This window comes from Blennius ocellaris, assembly GCF_963422515.1.
Source record: "Blennius ocellaris genome assembly, chromosome: 1".
Taxonomy (NCBI): domain Eukaryota; kingdom Metazoa; phylum Chordata; class Actinopteri; order Blenniiformes; family Blenniidae; genus Blennius; species Blennius ocellaris.
This window is the reverse complement of record NC_137650.1, coordinates 8,676,937-8,696,187: the sequence shown is the minus strand read 5'-3', so window position 1 is coordinate 8,696,187 and position 19,251 is coordinate 8,676,937. Positions and strand designations below refer to the sequence as shown.

The 19,251-nt window shown below is 43.3% G+C and overlaps 1 protein-coding gene across 1 annotated transcript in view; it reads right to left on the bottom strand.

Moving 5' to 3' along the window:
• Nucleotides 1–729: 729 nt before the first annotated feature.
• Nucleotides 730–19,251, bottom strand: part of hcn4 (hyperpolarization activated cyclic nucleotide-gated potassium channel 4) — a gene marked incomplete at both ends in the record, with an annotated part of 75,345 nt that continues 56,823 nt past the window's right edge. The window contains 5 exons of the mRNA XM_080494769.1: nt 730–1,566; nt 2,269–3,008; nt 4,605–4,769; nt 16,314–16,554; nt 17,193–17,339. Coding sequence (XP_080350895.1) covers nt 730–1,566; nt 2,269–3,008; nt 4,605–4,769; nt 16,314–16,554; nt 17,193–17,339 — 2,130 coding nt within the window. The remainder of the gene's footprint in view (nt 1,567–2,268; nt 3,009–4,604; nt 4,770–16,313; nt 16,555–17,192; nt 17,340–19,251) is intronic.

Sequence of the window (19,251 nt, the reverse complement as noted above, 5' to 3'; positions counted from 1 at the left end):
CCCGCTCAATCCCCTTACCTCTGCTTAATAAAACAGTATTAACATGATAAAGTGGTATAAAATAAGGATTGACGGGCCAAGACGAGGTGAATTACTATCCCACAGGAAAAGTCTTTTTGGTTTCCAAAAATCTCGCTCAATCTCCTAAGGTTTTGAAAAGTTTATACAGAGAATAAATAAGTACAATCTAATAGATACATTTAAGGACCAACAATATGTGATCCCAAAAGATATGGTATAAGAGTCACCCTGTCCCAAAGCACGTTCTTTGAGCTAAAAATTCAGATGTTTTTTTGAAACACAAAAAATCCTTTATACATGCAGGTATTAGTGCATAGGTTCCTGCAATAAAAGAGTATTATTGTGTAGTCCATTGAAGTAGCCTCTCAAAAATCACCAGATGAATTTGGCATAGTTATAGAAATAAACAAAATGACTGTCCTTTAAATGGAGAACATTTTCACACCCTCCCAGTCCCACAATTCACTTATTTAATATATATCTCTAACTATACACAGTATGTATGAATAAAAAAGGACAAAGAAAAATTTAATATAGAGTATTCTAGAGCTCTGAGTTACTCATAGAGTGTCTTTTAAATCACAGTAAATTTCAAATCTTTGTAAAATGACAGGTGGAACACAGTAAAGACAGAAAAGAATGCCACAGATGGAGATAGATAGTTCATGTGTTTCACTTCTGAGGAGCAGAGGAGGGTGTGATTAATCCTCACAAATTGGAAGAGAGTTTAGAGCGGACAGTTTGAGGTTCTAGATCTGATGAGTAAGCAGCAGAGCCCCGACGCAGAGGCAAGGCTGGGGAGGCCCCAGGAGACCGAGTCTGGTGAGGGTGCCCTGGAGACATTTGAATTGGAGGAGTCATGTGTCCTGGCACTGAGCTACAGGGTTTCGGCACAAGAGTAGGTGAAGAAAATGGCGAGGGGAAAAATCCAGCTTCCACAGATGAGCGAGCTGTTTGGTGTCCTAAGGCCTGGGCGACCTCCTGGGGCAGAGATGGGTGTGAGCTGGATAAAAGCTTGAGATCTTCAGAAAAACGTCCCAGAGGAGACTCTCTACCTGTCGTGTGCGGCTGGCTGGGAAGCTGTGAGGAGACAGAAGACTGAGGCATGAGCAAGGAACTGTGGGATCCTGTGGCACTGGAAGGGTCACTGTAGTGGAAAGTTCTCCCTGCCACTGGACTTTGAATAGTGGGACTGGGTGCCACAGGGGTAAGGCAGGGAGAGGCGTTTGCTGAACCATACTGAGCCAATGAAGCTAAGGCAGACCTCTCTAATGACATCTGGTGAGGCAAGCAGCCAGACTGGAGGCCTGCCAGGCTAAATTGGCTGAGGGAAGATGGAGAGCCCTCAGCAGGCGGCTGGGTGTGCTGCCCTCTGCTTTTAGATGGAGAGCCATGTGTGGGGGACTGGAAGAGGTTTAAACCAGGAGTAGTCCTGCCTCCACCAGCAAATTGCTGCAGAGGAGCCACTTGCGGGGGTTTGGGAGGTGGCTGGTTTTGAAGATGTTGACCAGGCATAGGACTAGATGAACCAGTAGATATAGGACTCTGACAACGGGAAGAACTAATCAGTCCAGCAGTAATTCCACCAGAAGTCCCTCCAGATGGGCTGGCTGTCGACCCTGCTATATGGCTCCCTCCTGTGACTCCTACTGGTCTGCTGATTTGTCCTCCAGTCACCACTGCCCCTGGTCCACTTGAACCTCCTTCTATATGGCTGGTTGTTGATCCACTGGAAGCCCTTCCCAATGATCCCCCAGGATTCCCTCCTGTTAAATCACCAAATATTCCTTCAAACATACCACTAGAGGCCCCACTGTATCCGTCAGAAGCCCTCCCTGAAGATCCTCCGGGGATTATCCCCACGAATGGCTCCCCAGAAGCACCTTGTCCTACAGATGCTCGTCCAATTGATCCCCTGGACATCCCTTCCTTTGACCTCCTAGCTGTATCTGGCACTGACCCACAGCTTACACCAACAGCTGTTCCACTCGATGCCCCACTTGCTGCTCTGCTACAAGCAGCACCGACTAATACTTCAGTTGAAGTTCCTATGGTTTCCCCTGAGATCCCCGCAGCTGATCCACCAGTAGTCGCTCCGAACCCAAAACTTCTCAGAGGACCAACTTCTGTCACTCCAGTTATAAAGTCCTCTCCAGCCCAAGCAGCATCCCCGCCTGTCGCTCCTTCCAAAGAGCCCCCCACTGCTCCAGCTGAAGACCACCCTGCAGCCCCTCCACAGGCTCCCACCGCCCCTCCACTCAGTCCTGACCCTGTGCTTCCACTTATGGCGCCTTGTTGAAAGAGGTTTGAGAGAGGTGGGCTGCTGGAGCGAAAGGGTTGTTGATGTTGTGGCTGAGGATGTAATTGAGCCATACTAGATGAGGGTGAACCAGAAGATGAGTATGGACTGAAGGGAAAGACAGAGGGTCCTGCTGCACTTGACCCAGACCCAGCTCCACTCGGTCCAGGCTGGGCTCCACTACCTGAGGCTTGCTGGCTTGAGCCAGCCGATGCTGAACCAGACGTCATGTGATGGGCCCGGAAAGAGGCCAACAATGGCATGTCTACCCCCGTGGACAGTTTAGAAGGTGTGCTGGATGGAGAGGTCCCAGCAGAGCCAGGGACTGTGGATGATGGAACAAATGTGTGGAACTTCTTAAATCGACTTGGAGGGTCCTTCAAGGAACCCAAAACCGAAACTGGAGGTCTGAAGAGTGTTGGTGGAAAGTGGGGATGGTGCGTCAGGGCAATGGCTACTGAAGTTGTTGCTGCTGCTGCCTGGAGAGGAGCCTGTATGAGGGGGGCCCAGATGACAGGGGTCGGTGAAGGAGGCGACTGTGGTGGGGCATTTTGCAGGAAGTGGGCGCAGGTTGCCATGTCCCTGTCGTGCTGTACAATCTGCTGGATGATCTCATTCTCCTGGTAGTTGAGTACACCAGAGCTGAGGTCATGTTGTACCTTGTGCTGCAGGATGGAGTTTTTCTTGCCTTTTATATGTACACATGAAGACAAACACAAAAACAAAGAGACAAAGAGAAGAAGTGAAAAAACAGAAAAAGCAGAATTATCAAAGATCTTACAGGAAGTTAGAAGTAGGCTGTCATTAAAGTAGACCAACAACTTTTCCAATTTCCCATCAGGACTCTCTAATAGACAATGGACGAACTAGAACAACTATGAAAGTAAGAATGAAGGGACTGCATGTAAAAAAAACAAGTGGGAAAATGGAAGAAAAAGAAGGGAAAAGGAGTTTAACATAAGCCAGAGACAGAACCTCAGGATCCAACACAGCCTAAAGTTTGTGCGGTGTGTTTTTGATTAAGTTGTACTATAACTCCCACAGTAACAGGAACAAAACAAACCCAATAATGTACTCTACGTCATTGGCTGAGCCGGAATTTCTTCATGGGGATGTGTTTAAACTGTCATTGACGGTCTATACAAAAAGAAACACATAAAACGCATGTGATCTACCAGAAACCATTTAATTCCTAAATAGCGATAACATTTATATGTCAATCAAACTCACAATGAAGATAAAGTAAATTACGAAATTCTCAGATTTACTATTTTTAGACAAGCACTCTATCACTTTCAATGGGACAAATTTAAATACGTCACGATGACAGACATACGGACTGCTCAAGAAATGCATACAACCCTGACCCGAAAGTCTATTAATCCTTGTTGAATGGTCACACCAGTAGTGACGGGGTTAATTCACGCCAGTGCCGTTTTCAATTTAGTATTAACAAAAGGCCGTGAAATCCAAAGATATTGTAAATGCAATTAGGCTCAGATCAATTGCTCCATTTTCTATTATGACTGGTGGCAGATTAGTTGAGGTGTTTCTGTGAGGTACTGTATCCATATCCCGTCTGACCGGGCACCACCTGACCCTTTATCACTCACACACCTCCAATCAGATTGTGTAAAGTCCATCAAGACAGTAATTAATTTGTGATTCAGTGCCGTGCGTTACTCTATTAGGGAAGAAGGGTGTGCCTGAGCATCAAGCCGCCCGGGAGAAAGGACATACGCCGGAGACCATCTCACAGAATTATTACTATCAGTCCACCACATCTTTTCAAAGCAGCCATTTTCTACAAAGAGAGCCCCCAAAGCAATTTCTCTATCTTCCATTCTAAACATAGCTGAGGATAAAACAGAGCATGCGGTGATGGCTGAGTGATGATACAGGCAAGCCTTTCATTGTGAATTTTTCATCTGCCCAGGCTGAGCCTGGGAACGGTGATGGATACGGAGAGAATATCAATTGTGTGCATAAGAGGAGTCACGCCGGGATTTCAAAACCAAAGCTCAATCTGCATGTTTATATGCAGATGACTTTGAAAGTAATTTCACTCACAGAGTATCAGTGAGAACATTATTATTTTTTTTTTTTTACAGCCGTTAAGTTTTGTCCAAGAGCTCTGGTTATGTCTTGAAATAAGCCTGCCAATTTTGGCCTTCAAGCAGCTTTTTCCACAGAATCTCACTGCTTCGAATAAATAAATGTTGTTTTGTTTCAGTTTGCTGTGCCTTGAGTGGAAATCATTTCTGTATTAAGAGGTGTTTCTCACCAATACGATCCAGCCTGTCCAGGGCAACCGTCTCGAAGGCTCTTCTCATCATTGGATACTCCTCCAGTACCTCATTGAAGTTGTCAACGGACAAAGAGTACAGGCGGCAGTACGTGTCAGCTCGGACGCTGGCTGTCCTTCTGCCCCGCGTCAGCAAACAAATCTCTGTAAGAAACAGACATATTTATGAACTGATGAGAAATTCTGAAGCTTTTCTCGATTCTTGCCGCAATCCAGAAACATTTTCCCTCGATGTGAATGTGTGACACTCTGCCTCCGCCACAACTCTAAATTAAAAGAGTGACGTACAATACATCAGAAAAAGGCTAAACAGATATTTTTCAAAACTTTTTAATGTTGAGAATGATTTTTAGGATTTTTAAAGTATTTATCATGATAACCTGTATTTTCAGTGTTTAACTTGAGAAGATAACTTAAAATGAGGTTTTCTCTACTGCAGTGCATCTCCATTCATTCCATAAATGATGGTTTAAACTGCCACATCAAAAATGTGATATTTCAAAAGCAATGTGTTTATCAATTACTTTTCAAACAAGTACTTGCATAAACTGAAATACCAAGAGAAAAAAAGGCAATTTTTGAAGAAACTACAAAGGAAAAACATGTTTTGTGTGTTATTACTTTTGTTAAATAAAAACAAAACAATCATTTATTCTTCCTTTAAATACCTGAAAACTGTCGATCTGTACGTTTTCCTGATATAATTAATTTCCTGTCGCATACATAACATGCAATGTGATGAAGCACAAGAAATTGTGCAGCACTTATTGTGTCATAGTCAAAGCTCATGGTTCTGCCAGCCGTATCTGCCAGCAGAATAATGCTCTATTTAACAAGCTGCACTGCTGCCAGGTTCAGGCACGCACACCGGGAGTGCAGGTGCAACTGTGTCTGTGCTGCATGGAGACGTTGCATGTGTTCGTAAGTGGGACATGTCAGTGTGAGACAGTAAATCTGTGGGAATGCTGGAGAATGCACGACATATGAGCCTCACATGCCAGCTGTTTATTTATTATAGTTATTGCACACTTTGTATACAAATGTCTCCAAGTATGCCCATAGTACGGTACACTTATTGCTCTTAAAGTAATACACAGCAGTTGAATGCAAGGACATGTAAATAAGTGGCTGACATATATTTGCTTGTGTCCCACGTGTTTCCTCACAGTCTGCCCTTTAAGTATACCTTTCTTTGCTGTCCGTTGCTTCTATTTAACTGTTTGGCTTCCTGCCTCCTGCTACAATGTGGACCAACGCCAGAGTGACACATGTGCAACACACTGATGCCAACTTCAGGACATCATTGGAGGGTCAACGGCCTAATTTGAACTTTTGAAAGGAAATCAGAGGAGAATCATACAAATATATTTGTATTATTAGAATTAGATTAATTCTTTCAGATTCATATGTTTAGAATTAGAAATGTATAACAACGCTACGTACAACTCACAAGATACTTCACAAGGTTGAAAAATAATTCTGCTTGTGTGCTGACCTCAAAAGCACAAAAGTAGCATCCTTCCTTTTTCACCATTCAATGATAGATGACCACTTGCAACAAATGCATGTGTAGTCTACATATACGTATCCATATTTCGGGGGGGGGGTGTTCTCACCATCAGCGTCAATAAAACACAGACACCCTCAGACTTGGTGCATGTGCAGCTTTCTCTTCTGTAAATGGATTTGCATGTGGGTATAATGACAGTGAGCTGTGTGTGGGTGCGTGATAAACTGATGCTGTCAATGATGCTGGGTTTTGTTAGGGGCTAGTAACAATCACAGCTAATCACATCAGCTCTCATCCCTTTAAAAGCAGCTCTCATATTAGCCAAACCTGCGTGGAGCGTTACGCCACATCACGTTGTTCATCAGCCACGGGATGACCTCCATTCCACCCCAAGCAGGGAGCGGTTTTGTTGATTTTTACTGCGCAGACTATGACGCTCTGTGAAATACCAAGATAAAACTGGAAGGCTAGATTTCGGCAAGAGCGTTGAAGGTTGCATGCCGTCTGGTGATCTCTCTGCAAAGTTTAATCACGCTGGTGATTGCAATATGACAATGCAGACTATTTATTTCAGGAAGTGCAGGTGGAAAACTTTTTGGAATGTGACAAATGAAAGAAGAGTTCATCCACCTAATAATGAAGATCTGAATAGGAAAATTTCGTCAAGGTTTCATGTGTAAGAGCGTATATTTTTGGAGAAATCATGATGGAGACGCTGTATGAAATGCAGATGTGTCGATTCGAGACGACTAAATGCTTTAAATTGCCTATGTAAGTAAATAAACTGCAATATAAATGTAATTTAGGCCATTAAATATAACCATTGTCAAATAGAATGAATTAAAGATGCTGTGATGTTGTACTGGAAATCACACTTTGGTAGCTGCACATGTGAGTGAGTGAAATCTTAGACTGTGTCAAACAATTTGTAGCCTTTTGTTAGAGTCGTTATTAGAACACGAAAACTGATCTCACTCTGCTGAATAGTAAAAAAAAAAAACAACAACAGAAAACCAAGAAGCACACACAGACACCATTGAAAGGCGTCACCTTCCCTGTACGGCTGCTGAACTGGATTGCGTTTGAGGATTTTGTATTCTTCTGGTCATCGAGTGTAAAGTGGTTGTGATTGTGTGCAATGGTTCGAAAATTGAGACAGGGAAACTGATAAAGGGAGAATGCATGATGTAACGGGACAGCGAGTGAGAAATATGTACCGTATATGAAGCATAAGCGCGAGCTTGTGCGCAGCACGTTAGTGTTTGAGGGTGAGGGCGAGCTCGGGTGAACGCACAATAGTCAAGTTAGCGAGAGAGCAGTGTGACTGAGTAAAACCCAAGATGTATGTGTGTGTGTGTGTGTGTGTTCTTTTTTTTTTTTTCACGTGTGTGGTTGAGTGTGTACTGTAAGTGCATGCCGGCTGGGGCAGCACTGGCTGTAGCTATTGCTGGAGGTCCATTTCCAGCAGCACAGCTCCAGTAATCCCCTCTGGAGAGGAGCACTGCAGCTCTGTATTAAATCCTCTTGTCCCGTGGCTTTCTGGACGAAGCCAACGTTGCCAGGATGAGGTAGTGAGCTGCAGTGAGCCCACGGGCGTCATCAAACTGTCTTTGTGGCAAGAGCAGCAGAAACACTTAGCAAAGCCGTCTGAACTCCAGCACAAGGATGAAAAAGAGACCCGAATGTGTAAAACAAGTGAAGTCCATTTATGAGCTCTATGTAAAATGGAATAACTCAAAACGTACAATTTTTCAGAGAGCGTACGTCAGATATTCAGTCACATTTAATATGTCAAACTGTAGCCAACATGAAAGAAAATTTGTAGATGAATTGCATTAATGGTTCATTCGCCACGCTTCCTCGTTGTTTGATTTTTATCTTTGTGATCTTCAACTTACGAACAATTACAATTTTAGAGATCTTTGCTTGAAAATTTAAAAGGTGGTCTGAAATACACAAACAGCAAGACATCTAATAAGCGAGTGAAACGTAAAATATTTAAAGAATTCATGCAACTTGAAAACCATTCATATTTTTGCATCACATGCATTTTGCATTTGGTTGTTTCGTATCTTAAAATTCATTTTTCCATGATGTTTGATTTCTCCTGACAATACTTGTAACTCACCAGTTCAGCCAATTACAGCAGGAAAACCCATCAGCCCCACGATCATCATGTCATATTGGCATTAATTGTAATTATGCAACAACATTTGCACAATGCAGGAAAAAATGTGGGTCAAGAAAATGCATTATCTCAGCTCGGGTATGATAAAAACAGACAAGTCAATCTTATAACTAGCAATTATTTAATCAAAATGTACATTTTAAAGATCAATTCATTTGAAGGCTAATCCAAATTCTAAAACAAGCTTTAGTATAAAACAACAGATGTAAAAGTTACAAAGAGATGTATAAAGACCCGATATTTAAGACTAAAAACCATCCATCCAGCACAAAGAAGACTTGGGAGAATGAATAATGTAGCAGTAAAACAAACCTCAATACATCACATTGTTGTTGATACTGTGATTATTTTTGAAGAATTCTAATTAATCTTTTTCTTCTTGTTAGTATTCATTGAATCGGGTAATTTACGAGAGAGAACCAGTACCCCGGATCTTCACTCCCTTCCATTCATGGGATACGAAACATTCTAGGGATCTCCACTCCTTGCAGTGGGGGGGGGAGGCGGGGGGGGTTCACAAAACATTTCAAATTGTTGAGTGACTTGTGAACATCTACACTGCACATCCTCACCTCGAGACCACTTCTGCGGCTGGATCGTGAGTTACATTCAATTTATTTATGAATGCTCTACTCCCACTGCTTACTCACGTCTCCTTTGACTCATCGCGGCACACCCCAAATCCTGCATGAAATCATAGAGCAGGCTGAGCTGCTGTAGACTCGGCCTGTGTTCTGTAAGTGGGGGAGTGTGTTTTCTCCTCCAACTGATGGCTGCTGCCGCTACATTTACCCATTCCTGTGTGGTCCCTCCATAACTATGCCGGGATTCGTAGAGAGCCCAAAATAATTCAAGGCTTTGCTGGCTCAGACTGCAGGAGCTATAATATTATGATGGTACTGAATAAATGAGTGCCTGGGAATAGATGCACGGTTGTAGTTTTGATGGAGTAAAATGAGCATTTGAGAGTGAACCCCCCCCCCACACACACACACACACACACACACACAAATTACGTCAAATGAACAAGCTCCGCTGTTCTGTTCTGCTTTGTGAAATTCGTAACTTGGCGAGTTGCTGCCACGCGCACGCTCTCAGCAGCTCTTTTTAACACTTAAGTGACAGTGCACTCATCAAAATTGAATGACGCCACAATTAAAATTGGATGTTGCTCTGAGAAAGGAGGACAAAGAAGACATCGTGTGCAATGACCTTGGCGAGAACCAACACGAATGATCCTCTGCTGGATGGTGCAGCCTGGGCTTTTACTGGAGAGACCCCACCCTCACACCCCACCCCACCCCTCACACATCCTACCCCAACCCCCCACCCCTCCAGCTCGCAAAGTGGAGGGCAGACCATGCGAGAACATAAACGTGTATGAAAGAAAGAGCATAAAGTGGGGGGGAAAGGGTAAACGAGAGCCAACTCATGTGCGACACATTATGAGTGTGTAAATATCTATATTTTTGACAAACCTGTGTAGTGTGGCCACAATTAATTATCAAAAAGCCAGCCGATGTAACAATCCCAGACTGACTTCTGCAGAGTATTTGCGAAGTTTTACCTGAGAAGTACACGCATATTTAAATGTCAGGAACTATGTTAGCCTCTATACACTCATCGTCTAAACTGCTTAAACCAATTTAAAGGGGTCATATTATGCAAAATTCCCTTTCTAGTGGTTTTCCAACAGTAATATGCATCCCCATACCTGGGAAGGAAACAGAATTGAAGAAAGTCTATCATCCGTCTCCTTGGCTTGTTTCAGCTTTTAAAAAGTGTGTTGCTCCAACCAGCCAATCAGAACTCAAACCCTTTAGTCCCTCGCCCCAGCAGTGTGTGGGCGAGGGACCATGTGTCACAAACACTAGCTTTCAGTTTGCTAGAAGAGACGGATCAACATTGAAAGTCCCAACATAAAACAATACCATGCAACTGTGGCACACAGAGCAATACACACATTCAAAATGTTAAATAAAAAACAACAATCATCAGTGCTTTTAAAAACTGTGCCTTCAACTGTTTCCTTGTGTTTCTTATGGTTTATTTCCAGATGGAGATGGACGCTTGCAGTAAAATGTTCAAAAACAGCTGACGAAAGATTTGACAAAAGGTCATATTTACAGCTTCTCAACATGGGTTTAATTGGTCCAAAAACATTTCTTCACTTCCAGTTCATTCCAGGTAGTTGGTAGTCTATCTGTTGGAAAACCATAAGAAAGTGTGTTTTGTACAATATGACCCCTCTAAAGCAGGGGTGTCAAACAGACAAACCAGGCCCACTTCTGACTCTTTATTGTGTCAAAACTATAAATCAAACATTAACCTAACTTTTCTACAAATGTAGTCCTGTTTTGGATTTATTAAATGCTATATTTGGAGTAGTGGTACCATGAAAACACCATTACCTAAGTATGGGGAGAGAGATCTGTGAAGCAAGTTTGGAAAAGTAGAAAAGGAGCTTTAGCATCCACGTTAAACTGTGAACACTCATGCTGAAGGCTGCAGAAATGGTGCAAACTGAGAGGGACTTTATCATCATTACCCTGAAGACAAACAAGGTAACAGAGAGGATGTTTCAGCTGACTTGCTTTTTAGAATACAACATAAAAACTTTCAGATAAAATACATGTTTAAATGAACAATTTTTCATTGGTTTTGGTGTATTGAGATAATAATAATAATAATAATAATAATAATAATAATAATAATAATAATAATAATAATAATAATTATAATAATAATAATAATAATAATAATAATAATAATTTAATAGTCTGTTAAAAGTTATATAAAAAAACCTCTTTTGAATTCTCTTTTTATTCAATACGATGTACAAATAAACAGAAGCTTACAAACTGCGCTCAGTGTGAAGCTTTATTGACTTTCCCTTGGCAACATCCACTGTGGGAGCAGGAAGCTGAGCGAAAGGCAGTCAATATAAAGCTACAAGAAAAAAGCTGGTGTAAGAATGGCTACATGGCAGAGATACAAACTAATGAAATTTTAATTTCTAAGAAAGATGAATCCTCAACAGATGTGCGACTCATGATTTTGCACAAATGACTAAGCAACGGAGGGCAAAAGTTTGGAAGCCTGTGAATTGATTTTGTGAACGCGAGGGAAACTAAAACACGTACATAAGAACAGCATGTTTTTAGAGAAGAAAGCATAAATATTTGTTTTCACTTCTCACTAAAACAAATCATCCATTATTTTCTTTTCACAGGTTTGGCGGCTTTAAACAGCTTAGATGCTCTGGAGCACTTGTGTGTGTATGTTGTATGTGTACAAGTTCACATGAGGTGCCTGGAAACTACTGCAAGGGAATGCAAATTCTGGCCTTTGAATGTACTTTTAAGTAACTTTTTTTTTTTTCTTTGCATGTGATTTCAGGTGTGTGCAGATGTAGCAGCTCTCTTCCATGCTTCCAAGTGTGCCCGGACGTGAATTAATGAATATGAGCAGGGCAGCTTGGTCCGTGATGAAGTATTTGTGTCCCGCAGCCTGGTCTGGCTAAGCTCACCTGGACTCTGAGTCCTGCTGTCAGCTCCCATCTCCCTCCGCGACACCGCCTGCAGCCCACGGAGCGGACACTCTCTAACCTTTGAAACATCCGCAACGGGTTGTCTGATTCCCGGCGACATGCCATGCTCACTAGCTCACAGCATTAGCATAGGTGCACCGACACCTCCCGTTCGGTCAGCATGCACAGGACAGGTAGAGGATGCCGGCTGCTCTTCGTCTAGCATTTTTTTTTTTTTTTCCCCTCTGGATCACGACTGATTCTGAGGTACCGTCAGATCTCATCGGCTCTTTTTCAAGCCCCAGAACTGGAGGATGAGCTGTGTTTATGCCAGTGTGGAGCAAAGACTCAGCCAGGCAAGGCTCAAGTTGCAGAAAATGTTTGCCTACAAATGTAAATGTGCAGCATGACTCATATATGGTTTGATAAAGCTTCAGAAGTAATGGAGTGTTCCAGTTTCCTGCTTTATGAGGAGTAAAACAGATCGTCTTTCAGCCAGAGTTGACTAAAACCCTCTCAGGCACAGAAGTTTTTTATCGCCTGCAGCATCAGTCACTTTTGAAAAGCAAATGAACCAGGTCCAAAAGAGGGCCCCTCCCCCACAAATACTTGTAATCAAACATAAAATGTTGTTCACTCGTCAAATTAAGATCGAACAATCACATCAGAAACCTTCAGCTGATTAGCTGTCAATAATCAGCACCTTCTAGAAAATGAACTTATACATGTACTATCCGGTCCTCTGCTTTACTTAAAGTGTTTAATGAAATGAGGCCACAATGAAAAGCAACCAAGATCCTCTACATTTCCTCACAAGAGCCACACACTTGTGCACATTCAGAAAGAGACTGGGTGGATTTAACCAGCATGTGGGACATGTCTGAAGGAAAACCTTGAGCTGTCCAAGAAATTCTACTATGGGGTGTTTTTGTTGTTGTTGTTGTTATTCCATTTAGTGCAGCATCTCTGTGATTGTAGATATTCAGAAAGAGCTCGGAAATCATCAGGTTCAAATCATTTGATGGAAACTTTGTGGCTCTTTGAAATGATCTTTTTGTACCAATGGTTTGCTAATGACCAGCATTTGCCAAGTTAATCAGTTCTGGACAAACCAGCAGTTTGGAATTTCTATGAATTCAAGATATACGTTTCTTTTTTTTTCTTTACAATGTGTTAACAATCGTTTTCCCTTCCTCGCCCTGCTTCAGCTTCAAAGGCATCTGTACCTTTTTCCACTGACCACATCTTTAGATCCAAGCATAATGACAGCACATAAACAAGAGCAGAATTTAGAGTTGGATGTTTAACTAACCCAGACTTAGTTTGTTACTCCCTAACGCAGTTTGTGTCAAGGAAGACGCTCTACTGTAATTTAACTGGTTCAGAGATGGGATAACTTTAGATATAGAGTTTTGGATATCTGAGATTCCGTGGTCTAAAAACATAGAAAAAAATATTTGAACGTGGAGTTGTTGATTGTATTACTTACAACTATAACACCTGATTACATGATTTATTGTCTACTGTAAATGCATATTATCACATCATATTCAAAATGTTTCGATGATCCATCCCAGCAGCATCTCTCAACATAAAGTCTCTCCAGACACAGTCTAATATCGTATATCTTGCTATCCAACGATCCGACCTGTCACATTATATAAGACTCCTCCATATATCTTCATCCCCCGGCCCGTTCCGTCACTCAGTCAGCTGAAGCTCCTCCACAATAAGAGAGGCAGAGGTGTTAACTGGGTTAAGGACTGGGAGGATTACCTGGGCCTTTGCTGCTGCCAGCTGCTCTCACTGACTCACTCAGTCAGGGTGGCCATTTGGCAGTGCAGAGCCTGAGCGCTGATAAAAAAAATTTAATAAAAAGGGGGTAAATGGCAAAAAAAGAAGAAGTAAAAAGGTCACAGAGATTGAAGGAGTATTAGTTCCCCAACCTAGGATTTCACAGGACTATGGATTAAGAGAGCGCCGTTCACCGAGCACCGGTGAGAGAGTGAGAAAGCCAAGAAGATGACGAAGGAGATTGTGAACTGTGCCGTCAGCTCACTTCCCCTCCCTCCTCTCTCTGTCTTACTTTTCTTTCTCGTTTTTCTTTCTTTTCTTTTCTTTTTTTTTTTTTATGTAACGCCGCTCACAGAGCTATGGCTAACCACTCGCTCAGAGACATCTTAGAGGCGCAATCAAAAACAGCTTTTTGATAAGCACTTCTGAATGGCATGCGGGTCCACCACAAGGTCACCGAGCTCTACTCCAACCGAGAGAGAGCCGCGGTCCTCACTGGCAGCACCTCAATTACTGCGGGGAACAAAGGATGAACTATAAAAACACAATAACCTCCCGAGTCTGGGCAGCGGCGGGGGAGAGCGGCGATGCTGTTCAGATAAGTGTTTCAATACTGAACTATAAGGAGAGAAAGAGGCAAGTGAAGGGTGGGGTGGGCGAGAGGAGGAGGAGGAGGAGGAGGAGGAGGAGGAGGGCGCATGTTTTCTTTCTGAGCCCAAAGCGGCGTCCAGAGAGCAGCCTTGGCAGAGATCCATGTGTCCCTTGGCGTTAGTACTGCAGTCACATTACATTTCCCCTCTCCGCTGGATCTCTGTGTGCCCAGCCGACGCTCCCATCCAGGACATGTCGTGTCCACTTTAGACTTTAGGCTCTCTGGCTTGAGCTAATCCAACAGCTAACAAACTGGAGCAGACTGCTGTGTGTATAATTGTATAAATAATTCAGGTTGTCTATGAATGACTGAGTTACGGTGTGCCTTTTGTTTTCTTCTTCTTCTTGAGATGTTGATGAGCAAATACACACACCGTTTCACACCCTGCTGACTCTTCGGGCGTTAACCAAAAGGAATGGCCTTCCACCGCCGGACCGCCTCAACTTCCCGTTCTCGTGCAATCACGAAACATTTCAATCCATGTGATGCAAAGCTCCATACGTCAACACCTTCGGAAAACACATCGCCTTTAAGTTCTCGCATACTGATACTGACAAGCCACGCTCAAATCCACATGTGCCACACACTCCCCGTGCTGATCCTGCGCCAATTAATTTCATGAATGACTAACTTGTGTTGGGTAACAAACTCCCTCTGGCTCCAGGCTTACCTCACCAGCCCCGCACCTCTGCACCCCCAAAACGAGTGGCACTGCCAGTAATAGTCACAGGGTAATGGAGTCAAAAGCCCCGCGCTTATATTGCAACAAGACGGAAAATAATTAGGAATCCGTGCGTTCAAGATTAAAGCAACCGAGCCGGTTCCCATTTCAGAATCTGTGCACTTTGCACTTTTGTGTCGCGCTCCACTTGTATTTTCCCAAAGAGGGAAAAACAGGAAGACATAGACGCATCCACTCGGATGCATTTTGAGGACACTGTCATCTGAAGCACGTTCGGCTCAGCGTTTTTGGAGAACCATGGCACCCAAGCTGTCGCACAAACTGTGCCGTTAACGGGACGCATGTGCTCGGAATAAGCCTCTAAGCACAACGAAGCTTTTCTTTGAATCTCAAAGTCTGCCTCGTTGTTAAGGGACTGAAGTAAAGGAACGTTTTGGACGACGTTTGAGAGAAAATGGCCTTGGAGAGAGCCGGGGCCATGTTGTCTAAAATGTTGATTAGTTTTGGCATGTGTAGAGATAGATTGCCTGCCATCTTTTCATTATTTCTGTGGAGCCCCCCCACCCCTCCCCCCCCCCCCCCCCAACCAGAGAGAGGGCAGGGAGATGGACTTGAGCAGGCAAGGCGTAATTAAACTTCCACAGGCAGGTCATGTGCTGTTAAATGCTTTGCCACCACTTCTAATTACTTAACAGTGCAGTCTAAATGATACGCTGTCACTGAACAAATTAATTGGTATTTGGTGAGGGCAGTATGGCAGCGTTTCCTCCTACATGTGTCACAGGCTCTGTGGGACCACGAGACGGCTATATGCATTATCTGACCCTGATTAAGTGTGTAACACAAGTTGAGCACATAACAACTCGGGGTTACCATATAATTCTCCACCATTGGTATCGTATGTAATTTCAAAGCTTTCCGACCCCGTTGACATTTGGATGCACAATTCTTAATTTGCACTACAGCGAGTGCTGTTTTCGTAATTTGGGTTCGCCCTACATTTAAGAGACGGCTCTTGATGTGAATTAAGGGAAAAGTCCTGCATAAACCATGAAGCAGAATTTTAAGTGAGGTGACAAGCAGTGCACGGCATACCACTTCAACCTCACGATGAGCTAATGCCACAGCCAGAATAGCTCTTCCCAAACGCTGCCGCCACACAAATCAAATTCCATCCCGAGCCGCACGACTAAGGTGCTAAAGGACGGCGATATTAATATTAAAACAGCACAGGCTTGTCTGAGCGTGTGTGTGTGTGTGTGTGTGTGTGTGTGTGTGTTTATGTGTGAGTGACCTTTGAGCATGTGCTTCTGTAACCAGCATCTCATCTTACCCCCGAAGTAGGAGCCATCTGAAAGCTTGGTTTCTTTATTGCCCTTGGTGAGTACGCTGACAACTCCGTGTTGTATGAAGTACATTTTCTTGCCGATGGTTCCTTCCCTGATGATGTAATCCCCAGGCTGAAACACTTCGAACTTGAGCTTGGTGAGCATGGAGGTGACAAAGTTAGGATCGGCGTTGGCAAATAGAGGCATCGACGCCACCAGCTTTCGACAGTTGAAGTTTATGATTTCCTGTTTGAATGAAAATAAAAGACAGATTGAACGCAGTTGTTAGTAAAAACAGGAAAACAGATGTGGAGCCTAAAAAAATATAGTGACCAGTAAAATAAAAAGCACTATAGTTTTCCCAAACATAGTTACCCAATATTTGCTTTTCTTACTAATTCTATTGTTTGTTGAAATGTGTAGTTTTATTTTGTGAGGATTCTTATTAATTCTTAAAGAAAATCTTTTGTGAGACGGCAACGTTTAACCTAATTAAAGGAAAACATTTAAAATATCACACCACACAATTTAAACGTTTCTAAATGATCACCTAAAAAATTATATGTAGTTCTCAATGTGAAAGTCGGGCAATTTATTTGAGTGTGCCTTTCAGAAAACGCAGCATACACCATAATTAATAGTGATCATTATAGTCACAATTATTGTGATATTTCGATGCGAAATTTCTATTAGACATTAAAAAATCCCCAAAAATATGTGTTGTGCAGGCCTTCTGTTTGTTGCCATCATTTGGGGCTTTTCTGAGTTGAGTAGGTTATGACATAACACAAAAGTTTCTTTTTTGCTAAACATCAGTAAACTTATGAACCCAAGCTTAGCAGGAACAGCCATTTGCAACCAAATCCGAAAACCCCTGGCCTCACCTCTCGGAGCGGCTCGTTCAGCTCCCCGAGGATGCTCTCCTCGTCGAACATCTTGCCCTGGTAGCGGTGCTCGTAGTAGTCGTGGATCCTCTGCCTCATATCTGCCGGCAGCTTGTGGAAGGACATGTACTGCTCCACCTGTTTGTACTGCAGGGACACGGAGACACACAACAATCAGGTTACTCAAAGGCCACAGCGCCGCCGCCAGAATACACCGCCACAGGGAGCAGCTGGCACCGAGGTCAGACGCACAAGGAAGTGAAGACAGATACGTCGAGACCGTCCAGGCCCTGGTGGGTAACACCTAACTAAATATTACTTTGCTGCTCTGTCTTCAGGTCTCACATAGTTTTCCTTTCACTTCCGAGAAGTTTAAATGTGGTGAACATACACGGACTAAATATATCAACTTTCCCATGGAGAAAAGAGCAGAGTGAGACAAATGTTCAGTACGTGGAAAGAAGACGAAAGGGGCTTATCTTGAAGTGTGCGCACAGAATCTTTCCCTTTTTCATCCACAGACTTTTAATGTAGATGGAACAACAAGAGCTGTTCAAGATGTGGAGATATATATATATATATATATATATATATATATATATATATATACAGTACAGTGCTGTTTCTGATAATGCGTACCAAGAATCCATATATTAGTTTTACAGTTACGCTTTACTGGGGCTATGCATTCCGCTTGCTTCTCTGTTTTCGAGATAGGATGAATAAAACACATGTCAGACCATTGACTCCATAGTATCGGATGTAAGGAGGCTGATCAAAGCATGCTCAGAGCTCCTTGGGAATAATAACACAAATCCTTGACCCACAGTAAAGCAAAACAGGGGGGGTGGGGGGGGTGGGGGGGGGGGGGGGGGGGGGGAATTAACCATTCATGGTGCGCTGCCAGAGGTGTTCTTTGATCACCACTGCCAGCAGCTTCACCACTGAATGACACGGCTGACCTCAGATGTCTCTCTCTTTGTGATCCGACACTACTCTACCCTTGTCGCCACTAATCTTCGGAGGAAATCATCAAAAGGAGAGTCTTGCGCAAACGTGGTGCAGTAAATAGGGACAGCTGTCTCATGCAAGTCAGATTGTTTTTGTGAAAAAGCAAAACATACAGCGTAAAGAGCAAGCAACTTGTGATATAATACATATAAGTGAGTTGAAATTATAACCCCAACAGGGCTCCACCAAGGGTCTGCAGGTATCCTGGAAGTTCTTCTGATAAATTTCTCTCAGGTCCTCTTCATTTCAGTTTTTTTTTAATTTGTGGTAAATTTGAATGTATTTTAGTTTTCATTCATTGCCCCCCTTCAGTCCCTTACAGAACAAAGAAACAATCTGGAGTCACTCTGTGCATACTAATGTTCCCGCTCCCTCTACTGCCACCAGTCTGCTACAGATCGTGGCATTCCCATTCATTTATTAGAAGTGTAGAAGAGGAAATCCACCAGACAGTCGAGACTGACGTTAACATCCATGGGCCAGGTATACAACTGCTTTCGTCCAATGCATATAAATATTGGGTCATCTTCTTGAGAATGTCAAAAGAGGCATTCGAAGATGTCTCTGAGCTCACACTGTTTAAAAGTGACCTGGAAAATTAAATAGTTGCGCAAGCAAGAGGAAGATGCGGAAAGAAGCTTTTAGATATCCACCCTCTGAGGGGAAAGGAATGAGTTCTGTCGTGGGGTAAGGGTTTGAGTCTTTATCCCCACAATCCCCTTGGCATAAAATTGAGCGTTTACTGATCTGATGATGAAACAGGATCTTTCCACGGAGAGGGACGTTTGCCTTCTCTCCTCCAGGAGGAGGAGGAGGAGGAGGAGGAGGAGGAGGGGGGGGGGGGTGTCTCCAGGTGAAGTCCCACCGGCTGCCGAGCGCCGCTGAGACGGTTTGTCTGCACGTGACGCTGGAGCAAATATGACAGGTGTAACCCACATTTTGAACGTTGTCTAATGTCTTAATGTCTCCTGCATGACATGCCACAGCAGGGCGCTCTGTTTCAAAGGCGTGGATTATCATCTCCTGCAGAAAGAGCTGTAGCACCTCC